At 40.3% G+C, this 17,802-nt stretch overlaps 1 protein-coding gene across 1 annotated transcript in view; it reads left to right on the forward strand.

Annotated features, from left to right (window-relative positions):
- The window catches only part of FREM1 (FRAS1 related extracellular matrix 1), a 167,164-nt gene that overhangs the window by 63,619 nt on the left and 85,743 nt on the right, over positions 1-17,802 (forward strand). Inside the window, exons 11-13 of the mRNA XM_058431746.1 lie at positions 13,386-13,582; positions 14,259-14,349; positions 15,042-15,209. Coding sequence (XP_058287729.1) covers positions 13,386-13,582; positions 14,259-14,349; positions 15,042-15,209 — 456 coding nt within the window. The remainder of the gene's footprint in view (positions 1-13,385; positions 13,583-14,258; positions 14,350-15,041; positions 15,210-17,802) is intronic.

Below are 17,802 nucleotides of genomic sequence, written 5' to 3' on the forward strand. Positions count from 1 at the left end.
TCTGCCTGCTGCCATCCATGTAAGACGCGACTTGATCCCTTTTGCCTTCTGCCATGATTGTGAGACCTCCCCAGCCATGTGGAACCGTACATCCATTAAATCTCTTTCTTTTGTGAATTGCCCAGTCTTGGGTATGTCTTTATCAGCAGTGTGAGAACAGGCTAATACAACTACTATGTACAGTACTTTTTGCTAGGCATTTTTTACCTGTTGTCTTGGAAGATAGCCTGTATATGGATCCAAGCAAATCTCCAACCTGTTATAGAATGACTGCTTAAAGCAAGAGTCCTATTTGTGACATAATGCCTTCCCATAATGTCATAGACACTGACATTTGCTAATGCATAGATGATTGAGCCATTCATCTGTGTGCTAAGAAGAGTATAACAGAAGGAGATGATCAGGAAGAATGATTCCAGAGAGCTCAGAAATGGAATGCAGTAGGTGATCCCTATTAAGAAGGAATAGAGAATGAATGAGAAAACTCAGTTCATCTGCTGTGTGACTAACAGGTCAATTCCTTTTCAAATAACATCTCCCTCTTTTTATCAATGTATTTTATGTCATTTCTAGATTAAGTTTTTGCTTGAAACCTTAGTTGATTTGATAGTTCAAGATGGTAACAGTTAATAGGATTTACTTCTAAATCTTCTGTGTATTTATACAATCTGAGTTATGTTTCTGACTAGGATACCTTATCACTTAGCAGCCTATAGGCCTTTTTAAAAATGAAAAATTCAGGACTTCTTTTTTCTTCTTTTGTTGTTATATATTTTATAAATCATGCTCTTCATATACACAAGTATAGATGTCAGATTTCTCTGTAATGAAAACTTTGGTGCAACATAATTATTTCTGAATCTGGGCAAATTGGTCAAACTAAACTCTGTAGATCTAGTTATAAGTTTGTTCCCTGTGATGGATAGGTTTCTAAAGATGCTTATCATGTTTTTCTCTGCTTTCATCTTCTTAATTTATGTTAGAAAGAGAAAGAGAAGGGGAGAGAGGGAGATCTACAAATTTGCTCTCTTCATTACCATATATCTTTGACCCCTAAATATTTATCCAGCTCAGACGTGTGGCCTACCTCTCTACCTGACATCTTTACATGTATGTATCATCAACATTTTAAATTCATTGACCAAAATACATTTAGCATGTGTCCCTAAAAACTTGCACAAAATAACTAGCTGGAATCTCTGAAGTCATCCCCGACTCCTTTCTCTAATGTCAGCACAACTAATCAGTCAGCAGGTTTACTAAATCTGCTTGATGAGTTTTTCTGATCTACCTTTACCTCCCCACCTCACTGCCATTGCTTCAGCTCCAACCTTTATCTTTTCTGGACTAGATTATCCTCAGAACCCCTCCCATGGCCTTTTACTAATAGAGGTGATTAACCAAATCCTTATAGTTGCAATGAATTAAAACTCATTAATATAGTAGCAGTATTCTTAGTGAAATTAAGCTAGCATCTGTTTTTCCCGTTCTCCCTCTTCTGGTTGGTGGTAACTTTGTCTTAGTTCCTCTCCAGACTATGGACTTGCTGTCAGCTCGAACATCACCGGTTCCAAGAATCCTCTGACGACCCCATTCCACAAACCCTCAGGCAGGATCAGCTTGTCCTTTTATATTCTCTGGCATCTCTTTACACGTATCTTTGTTGTTGAACTTTCTATAAAGTAAGACCACTATTTCTTTTATTGGATCAACTCTGATCTCCTTGACAGTAGGGACCCGGAGTTATTCATTTCAATGTTTCTAGACCTAGATATCTGACTCAATGTAGACCCTCACAGACTGCTTATTGATCACAAAATGAATTCTGGTTCTTTCAACATTTACTGAAACTAGGAGGAAATAAGACCCAAACATTTAGTAGAGACTAGGGAGGGAGTGAGATGGGGAGGTAATAAGTGTAAAGCTTTATTCTTCAGAGTTTCTAGAAATAAGTGTGTGCATGCCAATGAAACAAGTATTTGTGTGTGTGTGTGTGTGTGCGCGCGCGTGCACGCGCTGGCAAGCATTTTTATATTTAAAGCCCTGATATTATCAGTGAAACTCCAATATGTGAGGAACTCAAATGATTACCTGGTCTATTTGATGTTTACATTGTCAATTTGGACAAGTATCTAGTCATGTCATACAAATAAAAATAGATTTAAAATATTCAACAAAATTCATAACTTTCAGCTGCTCAACTAGAAGTCCAGATAAGATGATTACTTGATGGTAGCTTTTGTGATCAGAATATTCCATGGTTTTGTTTTATTTTGATGTTGTAGTGGAAGCACAGATGAGCAATGCCAATTTTGTCTACAACAATGGCATTCAGAATACTCAATTTGAAAATGATGAGAATTCCTTTTGAAATTGACACACAAAGCAAAACTAAAATATGGTTAAGCTTTTTCTATGACATAACAAAGGCTAGAACTTCAGCTCAGCCACCTACAAGCTGTGCTCCCTGGGGCAAATCATTTAACCGCTTTGGGGCTCAGGTTTTTTTCTCTGAACTTTGGGAATAATAACCATGGCTATTATTAGTAAAGTGCTATCTAGATCACACAAGATAGCTAGTAGCACAGTGAGTACTCAGTACTTAGTAGGTGCTCAGTAAATTAATTCCCTGTTTCCTTTCATGACTGTTGCCAAAGTTTACAGCATGTTTATCCATTATGAAGCATTTCAATAATTAAAAACTAAATCCAGTTATCAAAATAAACACAATGGCAGTCATTTTTCTGTTCTCCTGGAGTCTGTGTCATGATTTTTTTCCCTCCAATTGTAGTGTTTTGCTAATCTACAAAGTTCAGAAATTCTCTGTGGGACCTCCCAGCCGTAGTGTGGATCAGTGAGGCTCTACTTAATTGGAAAACTGGATTTAATAAGGAAACAATAGTTATTGTGCCTTCAAAGAGACCATTTTCCATGCTAATTTATTCTCCAGTGTGTTCTTTGTGTAAGAAGAATGTACAGCATGCTTTTTTATACCCCTGTAATAATTCTTGGTGGGCACATTTGTGTGTGTGTATGTGTGGTTTTAAGGAGCAGAGAGAGTTTAATACAAGACAGGGCAAGAAGGAAGGGAGAAGGCAGAAGGAAGAGGCTCCCCTGTACAGAGACAGAGGTGGGAATGGGGCTCTAAAGCTGAAAGAGGAGGTCCCCAAGTATGGTGGACACCAGCCAGGTATATATGCAGAGGCTGGAGGAGGTGATGTCTGATTTGCATAGGGCTCAGGGAATAGGTTTGACCAGGCATGTCATTCATGTAGCCCATGAAAAAGCTGGTCCTCCCACACTAGCCTTTTAATATGCAAATGCGGGGCACCCTGATTTCTACACACGTGGGGATATGTGGGGGTGGCCACGTTGCCAGGAGCATATGGGCCAAGGGCAAGAGGGCCAAGGGCAAGAAGGCCAAGGGAATTGCCATGTTGGGTGGACCCAGTTTCTAATGGCCAGCATTTGCATATCAAAGGTTGCCCACCCTGACTCTAAGAGCCGGGGCTTTGCAAGAAACTTTTCCAGATATGCTTTAAAAGATGAAAACTACCCAAGGACCCCTTTTCCTCTCCATCTGCATAAAATAATTTCTTTTTCTTAATAACTCCTACCACATTCCTCCCTGTAGCAATATCACATTAACTGCAGTTAGGGGGTTTTGGGCGAAGACTCTTTCTGGCTACTTCCTACTTAAAAGGGGCATTGAATGGGGAGCAGCAGTTAGGACTCCTCCTGAGGTTGATTTAAGGGTCTTCGGAAGAATGGCATGTCCATGTGTGGTTCAGTTTGCAGCACCATTTGGAGTTTGATTGCTTTTAGGCGAGAAGAAACAATTTGAGTTATAGTACTGAATATATAGCGTCCAAATATCAATTCAAGACATATAAGCAAGAGAGGGCTTAATAAAGGGGTTAACCAATTCCATAAAGAAGACTGGAATTTATTAAAGAGGGATTGTAGCCACCCAGGGCTGAAGCTGGCATTTTCCCTGAGCCTGTTAATAATTTTGATTTGGTTTTTAAGTACCTGTAGATTTTCCTTTCCTTTACTAGGTGTTAATCCAAAAGCAGCATGTTTCATTTAAAAGTGCATCACTAAACCCAATAAAAAATCCTAGCAGACTTAGTGATAGTAAAACTTTTATGCTTCCTTTGTCAGTTAACTGTTATCCTGGTTATAAGGATAATAATTAAGCAAAATACTACAGCCATGAAAACTCTCTGCCCAATATTTTAGTTAGAAGGTGCTACCGTGTACAACCCTATTGCAAATAGTAGAGTGAGGACAGCAATTCCCACAAGTGTGGTATGGTAGATAATTTCCATCTAAAATTTTACTTGCCAAGATATAGAATTCCCCTTTGGGGGTCTATGAAGTTGCTTGGTTTTATTTTCCCAAACAAAGAAAGCTCAGAGTTATGGGCACCTTACCCACTTTCATTACCTGGCAGAATTTGCAATATAATTGCCCAGAACTACCATATCGATTCACATTTTGACGTTACCCATCCTTTTTTTTTTTTCCAAGCTGCAGATCACCACTTGATTCACAGGAATAAGCAGGGTTAATCTAAAATGTAGGCAAAAGGCTTAAAAACAAGAGACTAGGATTTAATGACACATGTGTAAGCTTTGGAGCAAAATTTTTCTCTTCAGTCCTCATTTTTGGTAAAAAGTAATTATGAATAAACTTTAGTCTTATAGTTGGCCTGATTATTTGCATAAAGTGCAGCAAGAATGGTTATTTTTACGTAGGCCTTTTGGATTGGCTTTGATGAAACGCTGTTTCACAAGGAATTTCAGATAAGACTTTTAAAGCCGAGCCCAGCCATGGGTTTGTATCCTCTAATACCTGTGAGTTGGGTGATCCTTTCCTCTTGAGGTCCCAAGATAAACTCATAGCTTCCAGACCTATTAGAAAGTGACATTCTTCACTGACCACAGGTTAGGAACCCTGCGTGGCGACTGTATAGCTAAGGTGGTAGGCCACTTCTCCCTAAGGGGCTGTAATTGGCTGTACATGTCTAGCTTGATTCCTTAAAGGGAAACATACCGTTTCAGTCAAAGCCTGGATAAAATAACCAGTTTTCCAGTTGTGTCCTGTTGACAAAGAAAAATTGATTCTTATTGCACTGACGCAACCAACTATATTGCCATAAGAGTACTTACTGATAGTCTCCAAATTCTAGAGGAATCAGGCGGAGAAAAACAAACATGCTCCAAATTTTGTTTACAGGAGTATACCTTACTCAGTTATTAAAGGCTGTAAATAGTTTAAAATAAGTTTCCTTGACTCTGAAAAACTAAACAAGGATTAGCAATATTCCAAGCGAAAGTCAAAAAGTTTGCTTTAACTTTCTGAGTGTAGTCCACTTACTTAAATTTTGTTTTGCTTGATATTTGTGAACATGTCAGTTTTTTAGGACTCCCGTAGATTCTCCCTCTATTTCAGTGTTACAATCTTCAAAGCTATTAAAAACCTGCGTTTGAGAACACCTGTTAAAGTCTTTAATATAGGTTGATTATAAACCATCTTTTGAGAAGGGGCAAAGCAAGACAACAATTGTCTGTGAATGGCAATATTTCCAGGATAGTTACAGTTAAAAACATGACTGGCAAAGAACTTTATTTATCTTCGTGGTTTACAATAACGTTACCCTTAATTATGATTGATAGCATATACTTAGGCATTAGAATTGTAGAAAACCCATACGATTTTTGAACATATATTAGTGTTCACCAAAATATAACTCAAAGAAGATTGGACATCATTTTGGCAATCTCATGTGACTAAACATGTCAAATAATCCTGTTTACCTCTTTTCTGAATGTTTCAGGGCCCTCTGAACCATTCAAAAATCCAGGCATCAGGAAGGATAATTTCCAGATTGCCATAAATTATTTTGCCAAAATGATGACTCAAAAGGCAAAAACATTTTATTAGTCTTTACTATGACATGAAAATCCTGTTTAAAGCTAAATTTTACCCTTGCATTAGTTTATTTGTTTAAGTGAAACCTTACAGATTATTCCATTTTATCAATTTGACCATGAGATGAAATTTTTACAAACCTTTTATAACCCTTTTACTAAAGGACAGAGTAGTGTCTTAAGACCTCCTTGCTATGCTTTTATTTCAATGCTTAATTTATGAAAAGACCATATAGATACCATGGGAGAAGGGAACTTGAAGGGGCCCCAAATAAGGGGGACCCTCAGATGACTTCCCTGAAAGTTACGTTTTTAATTTTGGGAAACTATTTTCCCTGGGCCTGCCCCATATGGCTGCAAAAGAAAATAAACCCCTTTTTCTTCAAAGTTTCAAGGTCGAAGGAGTCCCAGTGCTTCAAAATACGTTCCAGGGGAGTGCATGTTGAAGACGATCTGTTACCCATCTAGAAAGAGAAGTGAGAATAAAAGCGTCGTTTTTGTCTCCTTCCTTTCGGTATGTGATCCAGGATGGAGATGAAAACAGTACAGGGCGTCCCCCCAACTATTTTCTGTCCATCGCTCTTGGATTCCCAGCACCCACTTAAATGTGCCGCACATGACTGCAGGCGTGACCCTCCAAGCCATGGGGCCAGAGGAACTGAGTTTTGGACCTTAGTCACGCTGTCCCCAAGCAATCAGTTCTCTGCCTTTTATTTCCCTTTGACCTCCTAGACTTGTGTGGCCTGTGTGGCTTCCAAAAAATAGATTCCAAGAAAAATCATGTAATTGGGCAAGGCCCCTTTAAGGGAGGGAGGATGCTAGATTGAACTCTGTATCCTGCTATAATAGCCCAGGCTAAAGCATTTACCCGTAGAAAAATGGTTCTGGTTAACTTCCAGACTTAAAATTCCCTTCCTAATTAAGTACTGTCTTAATAGGAGACAAAATAGGTGCCTTAAAGGAATGTGGGAACCAAATGTCCATTTTCCTGCCAGTGGGACAATATCGAGTTTAAAATTTGGCTACAGAAGACGTTTTACTCTTAATTGTTAAAAGCAGAAACTTTCCATTCAAAGAAGAGGCCTAGAGCCTGATTTCTACTAGGTGGCTTAGAAATACCATGTGCTGGCCAGAGAAGTGGTATCAAGTAACCTCACTGTAACCCTGTTCCTAGACTGTAAAAATCCTTGCACGTCTCACGCAGAGAAAGAGTAAGAGGCTGCGGATAGAAAGGGAAGAAGAGTTTTGCAACAGGATAGTTGAGGTTCTCTGCCAACACCCAGAATGGGCTGTTGGAGGCTGCGTCCGGTCCAGAGGCCTTTGAATCACACCTGGCCAGAAATTCTCAGTTGCCTCAGAACTTTTCCCAGACTCACCTGATGGCAAGGTCACCAGTGAAGAGAAGCTAGTTCAAGCATGACCAACATTCCCAATACCTGTGGGTAATGGGGGGTTCTCCAAGTTCTGCCCAGCAAGCCTTATATCCGTGACTTGAGTACGGCAGCCAACACTAAGCGTATATACTAGGTTGACGGATGCCTGTTGATTTATTTGATTTATTTTAATATAGAGGCGAAGAGTGCCTCGTAATGACAGAACAGATTTTAAGCTTGTTCCCACACTCGCCACTCTGACGAAGGCTGTTCCTCAGATTCCTGGCCAATGCACCAAAGTGATATGGCTTCGATGAGTGAAGGAACACTAAGATTCTTGGCCCTCATGCCGGTTTAGATAAAACGACACGGACACACGTGGAGTGGTTTTAAGGAGTGGAGCATTTAATAGGCAAGAAGGAAGGGAGAAGACAGAAGGAAGAAGCTTCCCCGTACAGAAACAGAGCAGGGGCGCTCCAAAGCCGAAAGAGGAGGGGGTCTCCCGGTGGGCACATTTTTTTAACATGCTTTATGATGGCCTAAGTTGATACGTCTTTACATATTTATGCATGTTCAAACAATTATTATTCTGTGGGTGAGAAAAGTCCCATTTTAACAAACTCCATTGAGAAATAAAGTGTTCTCAATGCACTGAAATTTGATTGTAACAAAAGCATTATTAAACACCCAATCTCAGGCAAACAGTAGAAAACTGGTGCTTAGATCAATTGCTGGGCTCTTGCTTGCTGGCTTCCCCCATGTCCCTCCAGCCTGCTTATGGCTACAGACTTATAAGGAATCAGAGTATAAAGTGATAAATCAGTATACAAAATGACGAAACCTGGCCTTGATCCTCATATTCAGGCTCACAATATGATACTCCACCAGCTGGTATCTGACTTTCTTGTGGGAATGGGTTCTTAATCCTTTCTCTGCCCTGATTCTTTGATTTCTGCTAGCTCTTTCTTTTGCATCTTCCCTTGAAACTATCCAGTGCTATTTGTCACCCCCAGGAACTACTTACACTGTTAGTTTTGCCCACCCACTCTCTTCTCTGACTTGTGGTAAATGTGCACCCCCCAGGTACCTATTCTCTCGTCTGGTCATGTTTCATTTCTCCCTTCCACTTCACCCATGTGCTTTTGTGTCACCTTCTTCCATTCTTTCCTCATTTTCTAGTCCTCTTTCTGCATCTGTCATCTCTCCTTATTTTTATTCTCCCTTTTTCTTCTAATATTACTCTCTCCTGGGTTAATATCTCTGAAGGCTTAAGCTCTATGAAGCTGTCTACCAAGTAGAATAGAGTTGGAAATGTTTTTCAAAAGCAAGTTGAGTGAGTGAAGCTGTCTTAGTCCATTTTGTACTTCTACACCAGAGTACTACAGACTGGGTAAGTTATAAACAATAGAAATTTATTTGGCTCATGGTTCTAGAGGCTGGGAAGTCCAAGATCAATGAACTACATTTTGTGAGGGCCTTCTTACGATATCATAATAGAGCGGAAAACATCATGTGGATGAGAGAGAGCAAGAGCTCGAACTTGCAGCCTCAAGCCCTTTTATAATGATCACTAACCCGTTCATGAGAGTGGAGCCCTCATGACCTAAACACCATTAGGCCCCTCCTCCAAACACTGTAGCATTGGTGATGAAGTTTCCAACATATGCTTGTTGGAAGACACATTCAGTTCATATCAGAGACTTTATTTGATGACAGTCATGGCAACCAAGATAGAAAAAGTTCATGGAGCAGGCTGTGGAAAAGACCCATGATGCCAGGCAAAGCACCATTTTCAGACAGTAATGAATAGCTTTTCCACAACCTATGATGGATTATTATAAAAGAAATGTTATGATAAAAGCTGTTTGGCAAGTCCTCCTTACCCTCTAGCATGATACCAACCTGTAAGTGTAGTTTTAAGACTTAAAATCTCAAGCAGGACCTGACTTACTCAGTTTGCGAACATTAACAAAGTGCCTCCTACCTACAAAAAAATTGTGCTAGATGTTGTGGAGATACAGAAATGAATGTAATATTTATTGGTCACCTACTATGTGCCAGACATTTTACCCACATAGTAATATTTGATTCTTATAACAGCTCTGTGAGGTTGTTCGTATTATGCTTAACTTACTAATAAGAAAAATGACACTAAAAGCTTAAGTAACTTCTTCAAGGTTAAATAGCTGCTAGTAAGTGATGTATTCAGGACTGTAACTGTACCGTCAAATTCCATGTGGTTTACACCATATTGTAATGCTGGCCTCATGGAACTTTCAGTCTGGGAGAGAGACTCATTTGTAAACTAACAATACAAAACAATAGAATAAGTATGCTAGTTGAGGGATGTCTAAGTTTGTTTAATCTGCTATAACAGGATAAATGACTTATTTAGAAATAATAGAAATTTATTCCCATAAATAAATTTATACATAAATAAGCCATAATATTTACCCCAGCACCCCCCACCCCCACCCCCACCAATTTATGTGCTTCTCCCATACAAAATACACTAATTCCATCTCAGCCCCCAAAGTCTTAACTCGTTTCAGCATCAGTGCAAAAAAATAAAGTCTAACATCTCATTTAGTACATATTTATGTACTAAATCAGGTATGGGTGAGACTTTTGGTACAATTCATCCTGAAACAAATTTCCCCTCCAGCTGCGAGCACATAAAATCAAACAAGTTATATGCTTCTAAAATACAATGGTGGGACAGGTATAGGATAGACATTCCTCTTCCAAAAGGGAGAAATAGGAAAGAAGAAAGGATCCAAAACTCAACAGGGCAAACAATATTAAGTCTTGAGGCTTGTGAATAATCTTCTTTGACTCTGTGTCCTGCCTTCTGGACATGCGGAGGCTACGGTTGGGCCCCCAAGGCCCCAGGCAATTCCACCTTTATGGCTTTTCTGGGTACAGCCCATGCAACAGCTGTCAGAGGTTGGCGTCAGGTGCCTGAGGCTTTCCTAGGTGGCGTTGCACATTGGTGATCTCTAGGGTGGCCCTGACCCCATGGCTCTGCTGGGCATTGCCCTAGTGGGTACTGTCTGCAGCAGCCTTGCACCTGAGGCAACTCTCTGCCTGAGTCCTAAGGCTTTCTGAGGCATCTCTTGAAATCTAAGTGGAGGCAGCTGTGTTTTCACAGCTCTTGCACTCTGCACACAAGCAGAGTTGGCATTTGTGCGAAGGCCTACTTCTTGTGTTCTGCAGAGTGGTGGCTCAGGTGGTTCCTAGGCCTGCTTGGGCCACAGCTGGGATGGCCAAGGACTGCATGAGAATGCAGGGAGCAGAGATTTGAGGCAGTGCTGGACAGAGACCCCATAGGTCCCTCCCTTGAAACCATTCTGTCCTCAAGGCCCTGGCATTCTGAACCTGTGGTGGGAATGGTGGCCTGATGTCTAAAATACCTTCAGGGTCATTTTTCCATTGTCTTGATAAATAGCAACTGGTTTCTTTCTATTCATACTAATCTCTTTATCATATAGGCACTTGGTCACACCTTTTGTGGTCTCTCCTAAAGATGCTTTTTTGTTCTTTATATGGTCAGGCTGAGAATTTTTCAAATCTTTTAAGTTCTGCTTCCCCTTTGACAAAAAATTCTGGCTTTAGTTCATTTCTCTCTTCTAGTATTTTACTATAAGAAGTCAAGAAAAGCCATGCAACGTGCTCAACTCTTTGCTTAGTTATTTCTTCCACCACATATCCTACCTCAACCCTGCTCAGTTCTGCCTTACATAACGTGTCAGAACACAGGCACCATTTAGCCAAGTTCTTTGCCACTTTATAACAAGAAGATCTTTCTTCCAGTTTCCAATAAGATATTGCTCATTTCTACCTAAGACCTTATCAGAAGGGCCTTTACTGTTTGTATGTCTACCAATGTTCTGATTATGACCGCTTAGGTAATCTCTAAGAAGATTGAAGCTCTGTCTATAGCACATCTCTTCTGAGCCCTCACCAGAATTGCCCTCTATGATCTGTTCACAGCAGTATAGGCTTTTTCTAGCCCACTTCTCCAAATTCTTCCGGTCTGTACCTATTACCCAGTTCTAAAGCCACTTCCACATTTTCAGGTATTTCAGTACCTATCTCTGTCTTAGTCCATTTGTGCTGCTATGGCAAAATACCTGAGACTGGGTAATGTATAAATAATAGAAATTTATTTCTCACAGTTCTGGCAGCCGGGAAGTCCAAGACCAAGTTGCCAGCATGTTTTGTGTCTGATGAGGGCTGCTCTCTGCTTTCAAGATGGTGCCTTGTTGCTGTATACTCCAGAGGGAACAAATGCTGTGTCCTTACACAGCAAAAGGGATAGAAGATGAATTCACTCCCTTGAGCCCTTTTATAAGGCATGAGTTCATTCATGAGGGTAATTAGACGCTCATGAATTCAACCTCATGGTCCAATCACTACTAATGGCCCTGCCTCTTACTAATCTTGTATTGGGACTTAAGTTTCAACATAAATTCCAGAGAAAACACAAACATTCAAACCATACCAAGGGATAAGTAAAATTCAGGAACAATTCCAATTGAGAAATTGGAGAAAGATCTAAGAAGAGCCATTAAGGGCGAGAAAGACTCAGGTTGCTGCATAAAACAGGAGAAAAGCATTCTAGAATTGTGGTCAAGGACCAGTACATCGTCAGTCCATTGTGTATAATTACAGTGTTGGATTGTTGTTAAAAGGTAGTAAAAGATGTTGAAAGGTGGCTGGGTGGTGGCTCACGCCTGTAATCCCAGCACTTTGGGATGCCAAAGAGGGCGGATCACTTGAAGTCAGGAGTTCGAGACCAGACTGGCCAACATGGTGAAACCCCATCTCTACTAAAAATACAAAAATTAGCCGGGTGTGATGGTGGAAGCCTGTAGCCCCAGCTGCTCAGGAGGCTGAGGCAGGAGAATGGTTTGAACCTGGGAGGTGGAGCTTGCAGTGAGCTGAGATTGCACCACTGCACTCCAGCCTGGGTGACAGTGCGAGACTCCTCAAAAAAAAAAAGATAAGGTTGAGAAACAGAGTGTATATTGAAAGTCTTGGATGCCATGCTAAGGAGTTTGGATATTCTATAAATAATTCCACACTTTCTGAGCAGTTGTTTTAAGATTTTTGAAGGGGTAAATTAACTTATTTGATTTGTACTTTTTTTGAAGATAACACTAGAGGTATGAAAAGTCTAGATTAGCTCTTGGATTTAGGGCTAACAGGCAGCTGTTGCAATAATGTAAGGATGAAATTATGAAAGGCCAGTAGCAATGGGAATGACACTTGCGCGTGGGATGTGGAGTATGGTCACTGCATAGGAAATTTTATAAGTAGAAACTCTGGGACTTGGTGATGTGTTATATGTGGGTGGAGAAGGAGGAACCAAAATTCATGTCAAGGTTTCTAAGATTGATGACTGAATATAGGGAAGTATCAAAGAAAGCACAGGTTGTTGGTAGAAGAGAGATGCAAAAATAAAACCAGGAACATATTTTGTGTTTTATATGCCCATTCTGTAGCACTCATGACTGGATTTACCATAATTGTGATGTATATATATATATATATATATATATACATCACAATTTTTTTTTGAAATGGAGTCTCATTCTTGTCATCCAGGCTGGAGCGCAATGGCGTGATCTCGGCCCACTGCAACCTCCTCCTCCAGGATTCAAGCGAGTCTCCTGCCTCAGCCTCCCGAGTAGCTGGGATTACAGGCACCCACCACTACACCCAACTAATTTTTGTATTTTTCGTAGAGACGGGGTTTCACTATGTTGTCCAGGCTGGTCTCGAACTCCTGACTTCAGGTGATCCGCCCACCTCGGCCTCCCAAAGTGTTGGGATTACAGGGGTGACCCCCTGCACCTGGCCTGTGATAATTATATTCTTAAAATATAATATTAAATGAGTAGAGGATTTCCATTTTTGGCTCATATTCTTAATAGCTCCTGAATCACTTGACAGAAGTAAATTATAAATGATGGTTTTTGAAATTATCTTAACTGTGACTAGATGATTGTGGGGCATTTTCTTTGTTTTTTTTTGGTATTTCAAATTAATGGTACAGACATTTTTATTCCAGGTGGCAACAATCCATATCACTCCAGTGGATGACCAGCTTCCAAAAGAGGCTCCTGGAGTTTCTCGGCATTTGGTTGTCAAGGAAACTGAGGTGGCCTATATAACTAAGAAACAGCTACATTTTATAGATACAGAATCATATGACGGGGAGCTGGTCTACACAATAACTACTCCTCCATTTTTCTCCTTCAGCCACAGGTATCTGAAAAGTCACCATTTGGGCTACTAGTTCTAGGATTGCAAAGTTGAAAGTGTCAGTATATAGCAATATGTATATAGTACTGTGGTTCACTTGCTCCATTGGTCAGGCATGAAATTATACTCAATTAAGCATTTACTTTTTTCTCAAACAACTTCCTATCTCCCTTTGAAAGCTGTATTAGTTGGTAAGTGATCTGCAGCTTGTAGTGTCTTCAGCATTGGTAGGCTTAAAACAGTCTTTAATCCCCTTTTTGGAAGACAATGCTTATTTTTCTTTTAGTACAATTTACTGAGATCTTCCTAACATTAGTTTTGCATATTACTGCCATGAAATCGTTACATTCTATGATCTCAATCCAGAAAAATGGCATGAATATACATTACGCTAGTATCGTATGCATGAGAGCAGGAAACCATTTTTAACATGAGTGTAACAATTCCCTTACATGATGCCAAGCAAAAGATTCTGTACATACCTTTTGCAGTCATGACAAGGATGACATTGATGAAACTGGACTTAATGCTAGAATCTCCCAACATAAAGAGAGAATATAAAGATAGAGCATCCAATTTCTTCTCACAGTGAGGTCTTTCAGTTTTTTATTGTGGGCTATTTGATTTCATTTTTCTTACCTAAAAATGAGCTGATGTGCTCCTCTGTATTTCTCTTTAGACACTTGGATGCTGGGAAGTTATTTATGGTGGACAGCATACCAAAAGTAGTTAAGAATCCTACGGCCCTGGAGCTGAGGTCATTCACTCAGGTATGAGGATATGCTAAAATGCTGACAAACATGATGCAAGTGTGCCCTTAGAAGGTATGGCATGCCTAGTATTGTGCCTGAGAATGTTGGTCTTTGACATCCACAAAGGCTTAATATCTTTATACTTGCTGATTGTATGTTTCCATTAAGTGTGTGGCATCTATTTCAAAGTACTTGATCAAGTTGAATATGGTTTCACAACCTTTTCAGTAATTTTACTGAAAACAGACTTTTGTTTTGCCATCAGCAGGACTCTAGTTTGGGTATCTGGTGTACATGTTTTTATTCCACAAAATTCAGTTTATTCAGTATCTTACTGTATTAGTTTCCAAGGGCTGACAGCAATATACCATGAACTGGGTGGTTTAAAATAAACCACCAGGACATAAAGGACTATGAGCTTTATTTTCTCATAGTCCTGGTGGCTAGAAGTCTTAAATCAAGGTGTTGGCAGGGCCATGCTCCTTCTGAAACCCTGTAGGAGAATTCTTCCTTGCTCCTATTAGTTTGGTGCAAAAGTTATTGCAGTTTTTGCCATTGAAATAAAAATAGAGCTTTTGGTAATCTTCAAAGTGATGATGGTGGCATTTACAATGTTCAATATCAATTAACATGATGGTTCTTTTGGACCTCTAAAAGCTTTTCATCCTTGCAAATCAACACCCACATATCCATCTCAACTTACTTTGCAGCATGCTGTGAACTATATGAAAGTGGCCTACATGCCCCCCATGCAAGACATCGGTCCCCATTGCAGACGTGTCCAGTTCACATTTTCTGTCAGTAACCAACATGGCGGCACTTTGCATGGAATCTGCTTTAACATTACAATCCTCCCAGTGGACAATCAAGTTCCTGAGGTATGTACAATGTTCTATACAGAGGATGAAAATGAGGAAAAGAAAGGAGAGACTTGAAGACCTACTGGAAATGGTAACTTTCCTTTAGGCTAGTTTTTTAAACTTACAAAAGAAATTTCCATCTATGGTGTAGTAAAAAAAAAGAAAAAAAAAGCAGGGGGAAGGAGTCTTTTACCTCCCATGGGACTTTCTATGTAAAAGGTGAGATTTTTCAGTTACTAAATTTAACATTATTTTCAAAGCTTTATCAAATTCTTTTTCACTTCCTCTGCTTTCTGCTGAGTTTCGCATGTTGATCAAGAGAAGGGGATTAAATTATGCGTCTCTTAGCCACTGGAAGGGCTTATTTACCCTGACTGCAGCCCAACTATGCTGCTGTGTAATCTAAAGAAGCTCTCTAATTTTCCAAAATGAATCAAGATGGACCCTTCTGTCGTACTTTGCCCCACTGCCCAGTGTTTGTGTAAGCCTTAAAGCACTTGGGTCTTTCATTAAAACCAAACTACAAAGGCATTGCTACCTTGTGCATTTTTTCTGTGAAGCTGGGATTTGCATTGAGAGTTTGTCCCATACCTACCTGGTTCCCCTGCCCACCTTCAGAATGCTAGGCTTAATTAGTTTGGTCATTATTATTCTTATTATTTCCCTTAAAAGCAGGAAGACAAAATAGCATTACCCATTCATTATGAACCAGAAGGGACCAGAGCCTACGCATGCCTCATCCTTAAGGAAAGAGGTCACCTTCCCGGGTGCCTACTTGGACTATAGCCTGCACTGGTGTTCTCTTTCCTGACACCTCATTATCTCTATACCTGCCCAAGGTTGTGGGGCAGAGCTCTTACCCTGAGGGACTAAAAGGGCTGCCCAACCTGCAGAAGTTTTGATGGGTGTATTAGTCTGTTCTCATGCTGCTAATAAAGACATACCAGAGACTGGGTAATTTACAAAGGAAAGGGGTTTAACGAATTCACAGTTTCACGTGGCTAGGGAAGCCTCACAACCATGGCAGAAGAGGGATGAGGAGCAAAGTCATGTCTTACATGGTGGTAGGCAAGAGAACTTGTGCAGGGAACTCTCATGTATAAAACCATCAGATCTTGTGAGACGTATTCACTACCATGAGAGTAGTACGGGGGAAACTGCCCCCATGATTCAGTTATCTCCACCTGGCCCCATCCTTGACACATGGGGATTACTACAATTCAAGGTGAGATTTGGGTGGGGACACGGCCAAACCACATCAAGAGGTCAAAACAATATATGAAAATAATGAATTGCCAACATTTAAAGATCAGAAGATTTTCTATCAAGGCTGATTCCTAGCTTTCCTTGAAACTCTGGCAGCTCTAATAAAATTTAACCCACACACCCCACAGCAGCCATTGCATAGGGCGTGCTCTCCAGCCCATCTAAGCCCCCACCCAATGTACCACACTTATTTCTTTCACTGGCCTGACCTCCCACACCTGTGGACTTGCCACCTTTCGTAGAAAACCTGCCAAAGGACTCACATGGAGGATTTTAAACTAACTCCGTTCTTTGACACCTTTCCTATCACGGACCAGATCATATTCCCGGTGGTGAAATAGTTTAGAATACCTATGGAGTTAACTTGATTAGATTTTATTCAGACCATTCTTTTCTATGTATGAGATACAGGCCATGAAATAGCCTAGCACTAAAGAAGCCAAAGCTTTCTCTAGAACAATCATGGAGAAATGCTCCTTTATGCAAAGTAATTCAAGCCTCTTGCTGGAGAATGATGATCTGAGAAGGAAACTAAAAAGTGTAAAGGAAAAAGTTAACTTCACTGAATAGTTTTGAGGAGTTGAGGAAAGAATGGCAGGGTAGCTTCCCTTTTTTTTAAATTTTTACTTTTTACAGTATATGGGTCAAATGAAATAGTCCCTCAAAAAACTGAGGATGTTAGAAACAAATTTAAATTAGCAGCTTCAGTGAGAACCACCACAGGAGTTGATCCCTGATGTAGAATTCCTGCAGAGAGCTGGCTGAGTGATAACCACGGGAGGATGTTGACACCATGCTAACCTGAGTCCCAGAAACCTGAGCACTGGATTTGGGCAAGAACTAAAAAGCTAATGACTAATGAGTGGGGGGAAATTAGCCTTATGCTTTTATTTTTTTGAAAGTTGCCCTAAAATATATATTTAAAAAATCATCTAATGTAGCAAAGTATATTCCTTGAAACATTGGAAATTGAAGATTCCATATTGGGATACTAATTCAATACAGCTCAGAAAAATGAGGTTGGCAAGCATGGACCTTTGTTCAAAGACAGCACTCCTCTCTGAGTAAGAGCTCCCTCTCTTTCTTCTACAAACAGTGAAAATATAGGTTTAGCAAAGTGAAAGTGAGACACTTGGGAGAGGTCAGGGTGCGGGTAGTTGTAGGGAGAGAAGTCTATGTTTTTGTGGTGGTAGTTGATTAAAGAATAGAAGGCAGTGGTCTCAGAACTGTAGGTCTCATAATTTCCATGATGCAAGGGGCTGCTCTTGTGGCACCACGAATGCCCCAGGTGGCTGTGGCCTGGAGTTGCTACCAGCACTGTGCTGTGGTGTGCAGAAGGACACAG

The sequence above is a fragment of the Hylobates moloch genome, unplaced genomic scaffold (assembly GCF_009828535.3).
Source record: "Hylobates moloch isolate HMO894 unplaced genomic scaffold, HMol_V3 SCAFFOLD_19, whole genome shotgun sequence".
Taxonomy (NCBI): domain Eukaryota; kingdom Metazoa; phylum Chordata; class Mammalia; order Primates; family Hylobatidae; genus Hylobates; species Hylobates moloch.